The sequence below is a fragment of the Mchenga conophoros genome, linkage group LG11 (assembly GCF_057382185.1).
Source record: "Mchenga conophoros isolate Kocher_MC1m ecotype Shallow Benthic linkage group LG11, M_conophoros_male_GT1.1, whole genome shotgun sequence".
Taxonomy (NCBI): Eukaryota; Metazoa; Chordata; class Actinopteri; order Cichliformes; family Cichlidae; genus Mchenga; species Mchenga conophoros.
In genome coordinates this window covers 16,940,704-16,956,512 of record NC_140536.1, presented here as the reverse complement: position 1 = coordinate 16,956,512, position 15,809 = coordinate 16,940,704, and the positions used below count along the sequence as shown (strand labels likewise).

At 39.3% G+C, this 15,809-nt stretch overlaps 1 protein-coding gene across 1 annotated transcript in view; it reads right to left on the bottom strand.

Moving 5' to 3' along the window:
- LOC146563828 (F-actin-uncapping protein LRRC16A-like) overlaps positions 1-15,809 on the bottom strand; it is an 83,038-nt gene that overhangs the window by 51,304 nt on the left and 15,925 nt on the right. The window contains exons 3-4 of the mRNA XM_085291147.1: positions 5,183-5,233; positions 292-351 (exon numbers count right to left, since the gene is read on the bottom strand). Of these exons, the coding sequence (XP_085147273.1) occupies positions 292-351; positions 5,183-5,233 (111 nt within the window). The remainder of the gene's footprint in view (positions 1-291; positions 352-5,182; positions 5,234-15,809) is intronic.

Here is a 15,809-nt window from a genome sequence, read left to right as displayed (position 1 = left end):
GAGCACACACAGAAACAAAACAATATTAAAACCTGACATATAAAAGTTTAGGCATGTGTGTTTATGTGCCTATTGTCTCACTGACTATTCAATGCTTCATTTTTTTAATCGTAATGCTTTAAACAGCATCTGGACAGGTTACAGATATAACACAGATGATGCACTTTAACAACAACAACACAAAATGGAAACACAATTTAAAGGAATAGCTGGACAGCTTCAACTTTGTTCTTACTCTTAACATGAGAATGACTGTAGTGTGAAGCTTTTTTCTTTCATATTTTTCTGTACCTGCGTTGGCTTGTTGCAAGCAATTCCCTGGATCTCCAGATAATTAAAGGAGTGTTCCACCTAAAAGAAGAGAACAGATGTCCCATTAAAATTTTAATATCATCCAATGGCATGACCTTGTACTAATGAGAAGTGACAGCGACACAGATACCGCAGATACAAGATTTTTAAATATCTGTATCGTCATCGTTCGTAAACAATACAGATTTTTTTTTTTTTTTCTTAATAGAGAATAATCCTATATATCAGCCAATATATTTTTTCTTCCAGACACACAAGCATAAACATTTTTATCTAAACTTCACTAAGATAGTTGTTTTTTTAAACCCACACCCTGTCTGACGCTGCTCGGATCAGCTGGGTGTTGGGCTTGTGGATTTCCAAATATGTGTGCTGCCAAAAAGGGATTTGCAAGACACCCTTCTCTGGATAAACTATGCAACTTTAACACTCAAACATCGTCAAGCTTGTTTTGCCATTCCCTATTTCACTTTATACATTTTTAATTATCATCGTTATAAATACAAACACCAATGGATTACCATATACCTGATATCGGGCAATATCGGGCTCTGAAATCCATTGGTTTAGCTTTAGTGCAGATCGTGCTGAACTACAAGTTATTACAGTCTAGTGTTACCATACTGTTGAAGAATATGCTGGTTGGTATTAAGAAGAACAATTATAACAACTGAAAAAGAAAAGAGAGAAGAAGAATATTAGGAATAAATTGGTGTAATGCGCTAACTCTAATCTAATGAGTCCTGCTTAAAAGTGTCTGTGTCACAGTTAATAAGTCAGGTTGCAGTAATTTAATCTTCCAACACCGACTCACACAGACGAACTTGTTTTAAAGTCATATTTGGTGTTACATGTTTTTCATCACAAATACTTGCATCTCAGTTTTCAGTCAAGTCCACTGGAAGTAAAATAAAACAACTACATATGACACATACTGTTCAACTTCTTGTGGCTTTTCCCTGCTTTGCACAATTTCAAATGTACTTTTTAAACTGTTTGAAATGAGTATGGCTCTCTTGCAGCTTAAACAGAACACAAAATATACTGAATCATCATTCAAAAGACAGTCTATCAAAACATTAGGGCTAGAGAAACCTAGAGCAGTCTTGCATCTGAATGTTTTATTTCTGCTTCAAGAGAGCAACTCAGAGCGACTTGCCTTCACAGGCCTTAAAAGGACAGAAACAGATTCTTTTAAATGAGATTGAAAACCTGTGCATACAAATGCCTTCTGCGTCATACCGAGTGCAGTTTTCCTCTGCTGCTTGCTTTCACACAAACACATACAGTGCCTGAGGGTAGGCCAGAGAGCAGGGCCAGACTATTCCAGGTGGGCGCTGTGTTCCTGAGGCTTGGCTCAGAGATGAGAGGAGGGAGAGGATAAGCAGACTGTCTGTCTACTGTCTGACTACAGTATGCAGTGTGTGTGTGTGTGCGCGCGCATTTGGTTTCGTAGTGCTTGTGGTTACTAAATCCACAATAAACACACAATAGCAACTCTCTCACTCAAGGTGCTGTGTAAAAACACCCCGCCCCCCAATTTATATTCAGCGCTTACTTTGATGTGAACTGACTTTTAAAGAAGAAATTAGCATAACTGACATAAATACAGCAGAAGAAATCAGCTCAGCTAATGACATGTTTCTCAAATAAAACAAAGCAACAGACTCCAGTAGCTGTTATTGTTATATAGGGAGGTTTGGTAAGTTTTAACAGGGTAGAAGGCTACCAACTGTAAGACACTAAATTAATCTTACACTAATTTTGATGCTCATTTGTTACTGCAAAGTGTTGTTTGCTACAATATGTATCCATAATGTAAAATAGGTCAATCAGTTTATTTATTTCAGCCTGTAAAAAGGTGTGGCTGTAATCTGAAAGGACTTAAATCAGTGTGGTGATGAAATCTGGGCTTCAGCCATTGGCGACGGCCAGCTCCATGCTGGGAGTTGTATGGAACCAAATGCCTGAGTAATTGCATCATTCACTCATTCGTTCACTGCCCGTCTGTCAGTCTAACGGGTCACACTGCACCTAAGTTTATCTGAAAGGTATTTATTATAACTGTTAATATTGAGGATGCTGCTGACCATTTGTATTTCAGGTTTTAATGAGATAATGGACACTGACTATGTTTTGTATATCAAAGGTATGCTCAGTGTGACCTTTTATTACATAAACTCCATTAGTTCTGACATCAAACAAAAGACAACCGAGCTGAAGAGCATACAGGTGAGGCTACAAAAATAAACAGAGACAAAAGGCAAGAAGGAAGATCTGAATGAATGTGTGTGTGAGCATGTGTGCATGCTTTTAGGAAGACACTGGCAGACAGCGAGGCCCTGGAGATTCTCAAGAGGAGCCAAAGCATCAATCGAAGCAGCGTGCACACACACAGAAAACCACTGACAAGCACATGAGAGAGCTAGAGGGGGATTTCAGCTATAACTAAGAGGAGAAATATACAGTCTAATGTTTAACTGAGGTTTTACTTTTATACACTAAAAACACTTCAACATTAAGGCCTCGGGCTGCTTTCAGGAAAACAATACGCATGAAATCCCCATCGTACAGTTTGTGCTCCTATAGGGTTTTAAAGCATTACCACTTTTTATGCATAACTATACAAGAATCCATGCATTTACCTTTTACCATAAAATAATACAAAATCATCTGTTGTATTATTTAAAAAAAAAAACAGCTTTCAACAGAAGGTGAGTACTGAGGATCCAGAGTGAGGAGAAGCTAAACTTTATTTAGGATTGATTGATCTTGGCTGTGAAACAGACTTTACATTAGAAAAGTACATTTAGGAGAAATATGGTAACAATCTTTTACTTTTTCTCTTTTTCTAGTTTTAATAACAGGCGCCAAGAAACCACCCATAACATTAGTGCATTAGTTGGCACTAGTGAATGAATAATACTAATACTACTACTATTAACAATAATAATAATAGAAATAAAGAATTTTTGATGCAAAAATTAGTCAATCACAAAATTAATCACAAAACTGTAATTTTTCCTTAAAAAAATAAATAAAAAAAAAATCTTCTGCCTGTCAGCTTAATGTAATATAAATTCATTTAAAATAAAGTCAATCCACTGAAGACAAGATACTAGTTATCCCATTGACCTTTGGCATTGTAGTGAGTGGGGGACGGAAACAGAGGTGTCAGCGTAAGAGAAACGGATGAACTAATGGATTATTGAAAAAGATTGGCAGGATAAGAGTGAGAAAAGAAATAGGGGAGGAAAGGTGATCTGTGGCTGTGATCTGGCTAACCAAAGAAAGATTGGTTTCACTACAAGAGAGAGAACTGTCTCTCAACAGAAGAAGTGTTTAAGCCAAGACAAGAAAAAAAAGGTGGAAAAAGATCCGAATGCAGGATGAGATATGGGGGCGGCTCTTTATAAAGCAGGTGTCTAATCCCTCTGGTCAAAAGACAGCAGACAGATAAAAAACAGATGCAGAACCAGCTAAATAAACAGACTTTAAACTTGTGGCTCATAACACTAGAAACTTTTCCAAAGTGGAAAATGATGTTATGTGAAAGAGTGAACTATGATGTTTTCTGTGTTCAGTCAATCAACCAACTGCACTGTCTCCAGGGCACCTTATTCACTGGAGAGCAGGAAGCTTTTTCTTTTAAAATAAGATGGTATGCAATATTGCGACTTGAGAGAAATACTGTTAAAGCTTTCCTGTCCTGTCAGGCGAGTCCAGATTTTGTAGGTGTTTTCTATATACAGTCACATCCCTGTTTGGGTTTATGACTCCAAGCTTTGGTTATGCATGTGGTCAGGCTAGAGGCTATTTTTGACAATGAGTCACTACTACTGCTGAAAACTGCTGACACTGAAAACGTGCTTAATCACTTTTTTTGTTTCATTAGCATTAGCAGCCGCAACAGCATGGATGGTACTGTATCCACCTTGTGGGTCTGTGTGTGTCATGTGTACTTGATGGCCAGAAAAGCCAGTAAACCCTTGGCCACTGGCTCACCCACTTCACACTCCTGTAATACATTCTGCTTATTTTTTTTCTTTATCAGAATATTACAGATGCAGGATTGGACAAAACTATTTTAAACAACTTTTATTGTGCAAAAACAGCAGCACAAGTCTGCTGTTAACCTTGATAATACATGTAGTGATGGTAACAGCAGTTTTGCATGAACATCTGTGTTGTGTTATTGCACTGCTGGTTTTTATGTGGTAGTGGTGACTGTGCTTGTAAAGATGATGAGGGATATTTCAGTGCTGGTGACAGTTACCATCTGCACTGCATTATCGCACCACTGTATAAAAGGATTTGCCAGCAAGCTTTAGAACTGCTTCAGGTACACAAACTTAAAAGTATCTATTTAAATCCAAAACTGCTCCCTGTATCACCAGTGAGAGCAAATGATGGCTGAAACAGAATTGCTAACTCTGCTGTAAGGAAATATCACACACTGCTGCCTGCAACAAGCATTACAACATTAATAATGAAGAGAAAACAGTGCTACTGTGTGTAATAAAAGAGTTGCAACACACTGATCATTATTCAGACAATAAGCAGCTTGTTGTTTTGGTTTTATGGTCATGAACCTTTTGGTTCAGTCTTCATATTCTGAAATTAACCAGAAAAATGTTAATATACATTTTTTTAAGTTTGTGTTTTTCTCTCGCAACAAACACGTAGTGAAAGAGGAGAATGAAGCCAGTTAGCAAGGAAAATCCCAGAAACCGTTTCCAGAAACTTCTGAAGTGATTTCAACAGTTTAATATGATTTATTTAAATGGAAAAAATGAACCCTAAAAGTACTTTTCTAACACAATCCTACACTCTTCATTTAGTAAAGAATACTATTCTCAACTGCTCTTACCTTGGCAGGAATGCGTGCCGTCAAGAGGTAGGCTCGGTAAGATGCGAGAGCCTAGGGGAGAACAGAGACAATAATGAGTATGTTGCTGTAAATATACACTGTGAACAACAAGAACCAGGAAATGGCAAAGATCACAAAGAGCTGCTCTGGTGACTCATCAGGATGAAAAGACTTGTGACTGTGAAGCATCTCTGTGAAAAGAGTGTAACAGAAAGATTCACTGACACTTGAAACGTAGAACTAATAACATTGAAACATTTGTTAAAGTCTCTTTATCAGCTCAGCTCACTAAAGATACACATGCACTGCTGCACTAACATTCTTTAGACATTACCCGGCAGAGCTTACGCACACATTAAATGGTCTTTAATCTGCCAGCTCTCTAATACAAAGTCCTTTTGAGGCCTGAATGCACCCATGTAAGAACAGTGGTGGTAATGGTCCAGTTAATCTGCAAGGAGCAAGTGGTATTCATGTATACAGTCTCCTGCAAGCTCTACTGAGGTAGCTCCCTTATTCAAACCATGCCTGGTTGAGCAACACTTTCAAGCAGACAAGCAGCTTTGAAGGGTCATTTGGCTGAATTGTTTTGATGCCTCACAAGGAGTATAATGTGGTTTTGGAGATCTTCCTCGTAATATTAACAGTGGAAAGGATGCAATTTCAGTCAGGATTACTACAGTCAAAAAAAGCTATTTATCTGCAGTCATGTTGTGGGACCACCCCCACCTTAATTTGTATATATGTACAGATGTCAAAAGTATAACACCCAAAGAACAGACAAGCCCTAAAACAGGGTTGATGTGGGTTGCAAAGCGGCTTGCAGACATATTGCACCTGAAGGCAGGCTATCCGTCCATATCCATCTTCCACTAAACCAATTCAGGGAGGAAGTTGGATGTGTAAAGTGAACTAATTTTATCATACGGGCACCACAAACAGGAGAACAAAGGTTTCAACCTTTAAGAAGTTAAAAAAGATTAACATCAAAAAGACATAATGTAACATTTTAAAGACAAAGGCATGGATCATAACACTGCTTTTTCTCCTGCCAAAAAGTATCACAGCACAGCAAAGGTTGACCTTTAAAACTTCAGAGGGACACTGCCAGCCTTTTCAAAGAAAACACCCTGCTTGGTCAGCAAAGATACACACCAGGAAGAGATATTTGTTTTACACTAATCATTTATCGGCATATTACGTTCTTGATGAACTGTTAAATTGGCTAGCCTCTAAATTTTCATGATTTCTGCAGTTAGGCTCACACCGCATGGACTAAAATGCCTTAATAGCCAAAACCCCAAATCAACCTCTGGCCCCAGACCTTTGCTGAATGTCATTCCTGTGCTCTATTTACCCAAAATATGAAATCTAACATGCAGAGGGCCAAAAAAAATACACAACAACAAAAAACATGTTCTCCATTAAATGTGTCTGACCAAGAGTCTGAAGTCCTAATATGCTCAGTTTACTTGAAAGAAAAAAAAAAAGAAAAAAAAAGTATATTTGTTGTTGGTTACTCAACTTCCTTCTGTCAGAGCTGAAATAGCCCAAACTGTTTATCTGTGTCATACTTACAGTTTAAATAATTTTGGTAAAGCCAATCAGATTTTTAGGGAAAAACTGCCACAAATGCCACAAGTATTGAATTAACTCAAAAACATTCACAATCTTAACATGCAGGCTACAGAGAAAGACAGCTTAGATCAGCTAAGCTTGACACACTACAAACAAAAAGAAAATGGAGGTAGCAGAAAAAAAGAGAACAGAAGTTAGAGAAAACTGATCAGAAGGTTTAGAAGCAGAAAAGCAAAGTGAAAGAATACAAACAAAACAGGAGGAGAGATAACAGGTTTCGTGAAACAATGACTGATTTGAAGGTCAGGACAGGAAGAGAGAAAACACTGAAGCAAGTCTAGAGACTGTCAAAATCTTTTTTTATAGACGTGAAAAGAGAAACAGAGGGATGAAAGGCACGGTTTAAAGAAATGACAGTGGTTCCCAGGCCTCTGTGGCTCAGCTTCACTGGCAAGGCTTTCATGGTTTGATGTGATGGAGACAGACAGGCCAGCCTGTATGGCCAAAGATAACCTCTTCTAAAGAGCACCAGTCACTGCTGCTACTCTCAAATCTCCTGTCATTGTCTCAGTATCATTTCTGCACTGTAGCACTCATTTAGATACAATGTGTCTGCAGGTGTACTAGTGATGGAATACATTTCATTTCTCCTTAAGGGGTAAATAAAGATACAAATTTTATTTAAAGATCACTTTAGTTTAATATCAACTGAGGAAAGTGTAGAGACTGTAACTGATGCAACTGAGATGGATATACATAATCCATAATTTGGGCAATAACTTTACAGTTTATATTGCAACGAGTTTGTCTAACCTTGGGAACTGTTAAAGGGGCTCTCCAGCTGCTTTACACAGTTGAGATTAGTCATCACCAGGGGCAGTATTCAACTAGTGGAAACTGCTCTAAAATGTCTTCTGTGGCTCTGGAGGGAGTTTCCAAAGTTAACAAAAATATATTCTTGTTGATGTCATTATAATTATTTTTTAGACCCAAATTAATGTCTAAAGCAGTTTCTCTCTGGGAGATTAGTATCCTGATTCTGATTAAAGGTCAACATATCTATATTTGATCATTATTTACTTTATCAATTTCTTGATTGAGTTACTGGAATAAAAGCTGTATTTTTTTTATCTCAATTCCTTATACAGTTATATTATTATGAGAAGCGTCTTTTTGCAAATGGTCATTACAAAGAACTCACTGACTGTGAGTAGAGTTGAGTAACCATGTGACTGAGGTTTCGTCTTACATGTCCGGTCTTTGTAAATTGTAAATTTAAAGAACTGTAAATAATCCAGTACTTAAATTAAATCAATTAAAGTAATGCAGGTCAGTCACATACTTTGAAAAGGATAAATTCAGCACCCCTTATAACAAATTCAAAGTGTTTCACAAACTTTAAGCTGCCACGGCCTCTTCAATTTTTCCTTTAGCTTTCCTTCCTGCCATCCTCCTCCTGTCAACGCATGATCGCCCCTCGGCACTCTCTCAGCGCACCACTCTCTCCATCTGCACTTTAAAGTGGACAAAGGCACAACGACCCATGACCCCCCCCTCTGCAATGTCCCCTCTACCTCTCTCTGTCTTTGCTATCTGTCTTAAGTGGATTTAAGCCTTGAGCCTTCCCATCAGCCAGTGATTTCACAGCGACCACCATCGTGCGTTCAGCTCTACTCAGCCAACCAGATGGCAGCAGCATTGAAGCATGTCTGCAAGACCAGAGAGAGCATCTGCTATTGCACACACCCTCTCTCTCTCTCACTGTAATACACATAGAGACACACTAGCATTCACACACATCCTGGTGGCTCACATGCAAGATAACTGCCACAAGCTCTAAAGCACCATTTGTCTTCTTGGCCTGAAATACATATCACCGGCAGACAGACACACATACGCACACATATACACAAACATCTGACACAGAGCTATAGATACAAATCATTTTTGCTTCGTGCACATGTAAAAAAAAAAACAAAAAACAAACAAAAAAAAAATTTGCAGTTAAAGCACAAAGAAGTACAGGCCAAGAAGACCTCGAACCACTTTTAAAAGATTAGCAATAAATCAAGATCGGAAAAGTGTAAAACTGTGCGTGTGTGTGTGTGTGTGTGTGTGTGCGCGTGTGCGCGTGTGTGTTGTGTAGTCCATTCATACTTTTATCATTTGTAGATTATTTTTTGGCTGTCAAATTGTCAACACCCCCCTCCCGTCTCCCGCCCGCCAACCCATTTATCCACTCAAACACACTTTGCGTTGCTACGGCAACTGCTGCCCCATACTGCAAACACACATTTGTGAATACACTAATAGACGCACGCACATGAAAGCCGTACACTGCGGTGCCAAGTCTTGCCTGAGAATGTCAATGAGTTTTCTCACCCTTAAAACAACTCTCAGTCTGGCCTACAGTTAGCCTGAATCTCTGTAGGAACCGGAGCCACACAGAGCAGCGTTTCATCTGCGGCCATTCAGCTGTGGCAGCACTCAACCACAGGAAATCTTCCCCCCACCAAAAAATGCTTTATTCATCCATCATGTCTTGGGGTGCATTCACACTCAGTTGTAGCCATCAATCACACAGTGTCAAATGTATTCCTTTGGTTTGTTCTGGGTGAGAGAAATGTCCAGAATTAAAACTAAAAACAAAATAAAAAAAGCAACAACATTTGTGGCACTGTCAAAGATACTTATGTGTCCCAGAGCAGAGAAATCAACCCAGAGTGGCAGTGCCAAGAACTGAAGTGGTGACTTGCTCCAAGAGAGAGTCAATACACCTAAGAATAAGACCCCTAAGCTAAAAACAGAATGAGTCACTTCAGCTAATTCACCTCTTAAAATGTATTCACCCTTTTACACTTCAAAAGGGCCTAAAGATAAGAGCATGGCCACTTTGACTCACAGGTTGATCCACTGGTGGCGTATCTGATGTCCTGGTGTTGGTGTTGTTCCTGCATCATCATAATAATCTATCTATAGATATATAAAATGCTTTTGTTTATATAAACCTCTCTTCCGGAACAAATAGTAGGCATTTTAAAATGTTTTCCTTATCCAACAAATATACCACCAAGCTAGGTTTGTCCGTTAGCCACATTTTGGTTACTTGTGTTTAGCTTACTTCTTAGCTAATGCTAACTGAATACTCAGACAGTAGTCAACTGCAATGCTGATCCTGGATGAACATCATTATTATGAGGTTGTAGGAACAACACCAGTGTGGGGATAAGAGGTCATGTGAGTTCCTGTAGCCAGCAGTTGTCTGTTAGGGTTCACTTGTGCTAAATGGAGTCATGAAGTTAGACATTGTGTGCTGCCTCCTCTAGCATTTTCAGTGCAGCTATCTGCCAGATAATATGGCTTGCTGTATGGCTGGTTGTACTAACAGACCATCCAAGAAGTCTGCTCTCAGGCCTTAGTACTAATTAGCAGGTATTTATGTCCACGTAATAGACCCATAGAGCCTGTGGGTACAGCTTCTGATCAAGCATGCTGGTATTAGCTTGAAACTCTACCCTCCAAAGCCAAAATTAAGCCTATCATTTTTTCTCTTGGACAAATTATGACTCACCAGAAATTTTGGCAGCAGGGAGGTAAAGTGTTTAACTAATTGTTTCATTCATTTCATGCTGAAGCCAAAATATGTTCAGTCAGTGGATAGCGCACAGCCAGCACAACATCCCCTCAGTCCACTGCTGACACAGACTCTTTATTGGATAACTAATGCCAGACATGTACTTCACTATGTCTAACATTAACGAGTCATGATGTTGGCTGCAAACTGTCAACACAGCACAATAAAAGAGTATTTTTTTAAGTCTATGCACCACAAAAAGTAAAGAGGGGAGAGAGACAGAGAGAAAGAGCAGCATTGAGACAGAGAGGGAGACTGTGGGTGAAGGCGAGCGAGGGCGGTGGTAGACCAAACCCAGTGAAATAACTTAATAGAGCTTAAGTGCTATTTTGCTGATAAGAAGCCATGATGTAAATACAATCACAGGAGAAGACATTTAATGAAGGGAAGTGTTGCAAAGCTGTTTTATCTCTGTCAAAACAAATGCTGCTGTGATGACCCTCTCAGCTGTTAGTACACTGAAATCCATCAGCTCTCCGTGGAGCCAATGCAGTGAATTTCTCTCATTCCCTCTCTTTTATTCCATAATCTCTTAATGTGCCCATACTTCTGTGGCCTCATTGTGCCTCACTGTATTTTAAATACTATGCACAAATGTGAGACTTGTATGCTCGTCTTTATGCCGTGGAATGTATGAATATTAAAAAAGAAAAAAATAATCGTGGCACAGAAAAACCCAAGAAGGAGAATGCTCAGGTTATTTTTCCTTCTTGTTCAGCCTTTATCTCAAACTGAATGCCATCATAAAGCAATATACAGAGGAAAAACTGTTGCAACCTGAAATTCATTGTTTTGGTACCTCCTCTCTTGTATGTACAGCACATATAATTGCTCATGCTACTGTCTGTGTGCACATATATATGTGGCGAGTATGTAAAGAGAAGGCATACCAATAGACTCAAACCACTGTCTGCTCATATCTTGGAGTGATCAGGGATGGTGTAATTCAGTGTAAGAGATGGGCTGATGATCACTGGCCCGGAGCAGCTATTATAAAAAGGAAAATACTACAATATAATCAGTAAGGCAGATACCTTCATGTGTGCCACGTCTACTTCATACATAATCCGAGCGGGTCGGGTCGCCAGGGTTTTTGGATTCATTGCGTCAATAGTATAGAAGTGGATTTAAATAGATCAGTGAATACTCAATAGCATGGTGCGCCACCCTTTTTATTTTTAATGAAAAAGACAATTATAATAATAATATAGTCATTTATTATTATAGTCGCTTATCCAACGCTCCTTGAATTCAATTTGTTTTTATTTACTGCCTTAAAAAAATTAACGCAATACTGTGGCTCATGGATCCAATATTATTACACTTGTGAGCCATAACAGAAGAGCCACCTGCCTAATATTATGTAGGTAAACATGGGCAAAGGACATCTGCCCTTTGGAATCTGGGACAGTGATGGTGGCAGAGGACCAAGTTTGGTCCTGTAATTTGAGGAATCGGGACTTGATGTATCAGACTTGTTCCTGTGCATCATTTGGATGTTCAATTAGATAAAAATCTGGAAAGTTTGAAGCCTAAGCCTTTCGCTCTATAGTGCTTCCTTCAACCATGACAATTTCTTGATTGATTCTTTCTCTATTATGGTTTGTTCAGTCTGTCTGCATTTTTGTAACGTGACTTTAATGTAAGGTCATTACAGCACTAAAATACTAAAACTGTGCTGCGATAGCAGCTGGTTGGTTGTCAGCTGGCTTATAAAATTAAAATTAAATTTAACAAAGAAAAAAAATTCTCATTTTACACTTATTTGCAAAGTTTTTGTTTCAGAGACTGTCCTGAAATGTAATCCCACATGGATCAAATTTTTTAGGTCTGAAAGACAAAACCGGGATAACACTAATTACAGATCACTGTCAAGGAGCCATTCTTAAGGAAGGGAAACAAGGAGAAGAGGTGCAGGTATACCAAATTACAAAAAAACTGGACTGAAAGATAAGTGGCAACAAGACTGATGGAGTGATGAACCCAAAATTTAAATTTTTGGTTAAAATTAGCTGTTAGTATGTACAAGAGGAGGTCAGGAGAGAGGTATAACAACTAGTGTCTACAGCCATTGTGGAAATTCTGTCATGGCTTGGGGCTGCACTTCAGCCTGCAGTGTTGGGGAACTTGTCAAAAATTTGATGGCATTAGGAACTCATTAGAGTACCTTTAGACTTTGATCAAGAATGCAATACCATTTGGAAAGTGTCTGATTGGCATGGTTTCATTCGTCAGCATGACAATGATCTCAAACACACTGCCACTCAGTGGAACACCATAAGCATTAACATAACCATTGACCTCCCTAAAGCTTGGAACTTAACATTATGGAAGCAGAATGGAAGAAAAGGCAGCCAATACTCAATGAAGAACTTTGAATGTCCCTATAAAAGCCTGGAGAACTATTCCTGAAGACGAGTTACAGAAAGGTTGTCTAAGAGAGCTCATGTCGTGTTAAAGTATAAAAGTTGCTAAACTAAATGTTGACTTTCAACCTGCTTTTGCCTTAAACACTGTATTTATATGTTTGTTTGCACATTTTGATAAATCCCTTCACTTATATATTTTAAAGCATCCACAAAGCAAACAGATAATTTTCGTCAGCAGAGGAAACGCGCTCTTCTGTGTTCCTGCCATATGCCTGCAGTGGGAAAAGCCTCTGGTGCCAAAGATAACCCCTTATCTCCACTGATAGAGTAGGAAGACTCAGTCGGACTAACACAGAAGTAATCACCGGTGGGATTTGCGTAGAGGTCGAGTTGAACCTAAATTGGCTCCAGAAAAGGCTCCCCTAACCATTCTATATTCAGGCAGAGAAATCATTTATTTTATATTGATTCTCCACAGCTAAGATAAGCTGCTGACGGTGCAGCTGAGGTCTGCTCCTCTAACGTCTGCAGACTCACGCTATGCCAAAACCACAGCACAACGCCAGTATGTAGTACCTTTTCCTAGTACAGCATTGGTTATAAAATAGGTGACATGATTATGTACAGTTTGGTCTTCTGTCTGCAACCCCAGTTGAGAAAAATAACACTGCCTGTGTACATCTAAATAAACCTTAGAACTGCTGTAATTTTGCAAAAGGTAGCAGCAGCCAGATAAGCAAAGACATCAGTATCTTTATGCTCACTTATATAATTTAGGGAAGCATGCCAAACACTGCACAATAATAATGGAGACAGCTCAAATGGCTAATAATGCACCGTGTTCCGATTATGAATGAAACCATCCTGCAGTGCATATCCCTCCCACACTACACCAGCAGCCATGAAGAGAACTGAACGAGAGACATCAATTTTCTTTTATCACTGCCTGTTCCTCATTCTGCGTTTTACTGCTGGAGAGATGAGCGCAGTGAGGAACAAAGGTGGCTGACAGTGCTACTTCCCTGAACAGATTTGATTGGCTGGTCTCGTCAGACCACAGCTGCAATGAGCCGAGGCATCAATAACTGTGGAGTCTGATTATGTTACATTTCAAGCTTTATTCTATTTTCAGTGTTACTGCTGATTTTTTTTTTCTTTTAGTCAGACAAGAAGCTGTCAGCATATATGCACAAGGTCTTAAATAATGAATAGAAGACCATGTAAGCTTGAGCAATGGAAATGTATCACAGCACACATCACAGCAAAAAAGAAAATCCATGCAGCAGTTGACATATTAGTCTCCAGACTAAACCCAAAAAAGCATTTTTGCATATTGAATCAGGCACCATAGATCACTTCTGTGTGCAGCTTCTGTCCCTAACAAGTTTAAAATGCTGCTAACCTGCTAACACAACATATCTGAGACTGATCAAGCACTCAAAGGGCCAGGCACAGGGATTAAATGACTATGCTTTCAGATTAGGATTATACTCTAATTTCCAGGTCCAGGATATGTATCATGGTTTTATAGCTTAACACATGGGAATAACACGGGTCACCCCTTAGAGCAGTGCCACAGCCTGCACACCATCCTCTATGAGCTGTGTCCGTGTTTAGGTTACAGAGATAAGGAGGAACCACAGGGGCTCATTCATTCATCAGCATGCCAGCCAGACACAATGAGGAGGTTGGGTGTGTGTGTGTGTGTGTGTGTAGCTATTTGATTGTGAGCAAATCGGATATCACTGTAGACCACTGAGATTAAAGAGTGAGACAGTGAATCACATGAAAAAAAAGAGAGAGCAGAGGAGGTGAGAGTGCCATTTTTACAACCAAGGTAACAAAAAAAAATCAGAGTGGAAACCCTCTAACAGGAATACAGTAAGGACCGACACAGACAAAGGCAGAGCAATCAAAGGGAGGAGGGAGGGGGGTTGGCATTACCCGTGGTTTCCCTCTGGAGCGACAAGATAACATCAGCTGGTAGTAATAACACACGCAAACTCAGCGCTGGGCACTAGGCTTAAGCTGTATCACAGTATTAGGGGATACCAGGTTAGAAATCCAGACAGCATCAGTAAATATATTACACAAAAAAAAGGAAGAAAGAAAAACAGATGTGGCTCTTTCTATGAAACCATTAAACAGGTGATGTATTGAGGTCACATATTGCTGTGCACTGCACGAAAACATCAGAAGGAAGTGTATACCAGCGAAATATGGCAACTGCAAGCATTAAACAAAGTCTTAATAGTGTTACTGTCATTCACAAAGGTCAGCCAACCAACTGAGTGTTTGTTATTGATTGAGCCAGTGCATAAAATATGTGGTTCAATCGGTCTGTGGGTTACTCTTGCTTGTACTTCTGCTGGTCCATCAGCCAGCGGCACAGGAGAGCGAACTTCTAACATCCACAGAGCTGAAGTGAAACTGAGTGTTAAACAATGAAGTGTCCACTGCAGTCACAGCCTGTAATTTTCATATTGTACATTTATTGATTTTTTTCATGCTTCTTCCATTTCTTGTGAACTCTGCTGTTGTTCACTTCCCTTTTCCAGCCCACTTGCCAACCAATCAGCATCCGACCGGCATCATCTGCATTCAGCGAAATGTAGTTGGGATTCTGGAGGAATGTACTGGACCAACATTTGCGGTGGATAAAAACCCTCATCTGTTCACTGACCAAATATAAACACATAGGCAGGCAGACACATTTGAGGGACCATAAAATGCGATTAAGAAGGCACCACTAATGTGTGAGGGTCAAGTACTCCAAAGGTCAAAGACTGGAGGATCATTCCTAGCCAATAATTTCCTAACTGAAAAAGTATCTAGTGGCTTTAATCATGCCTTACAAATTATACTAATCAGCTAATCTAAAATTAACAAAAACACTCATTATGCCCAACATTAGCAATGCTAGCTGTTACCAGCAGCCTTCTATGCAAGTCCTTATAGTGGTAGGTGACTACCAGTGAGGGCAGCAAAGATTTATTGTTTCATATACAAATCCCTCACATCCATAGCTACCATTACCATGACAGCA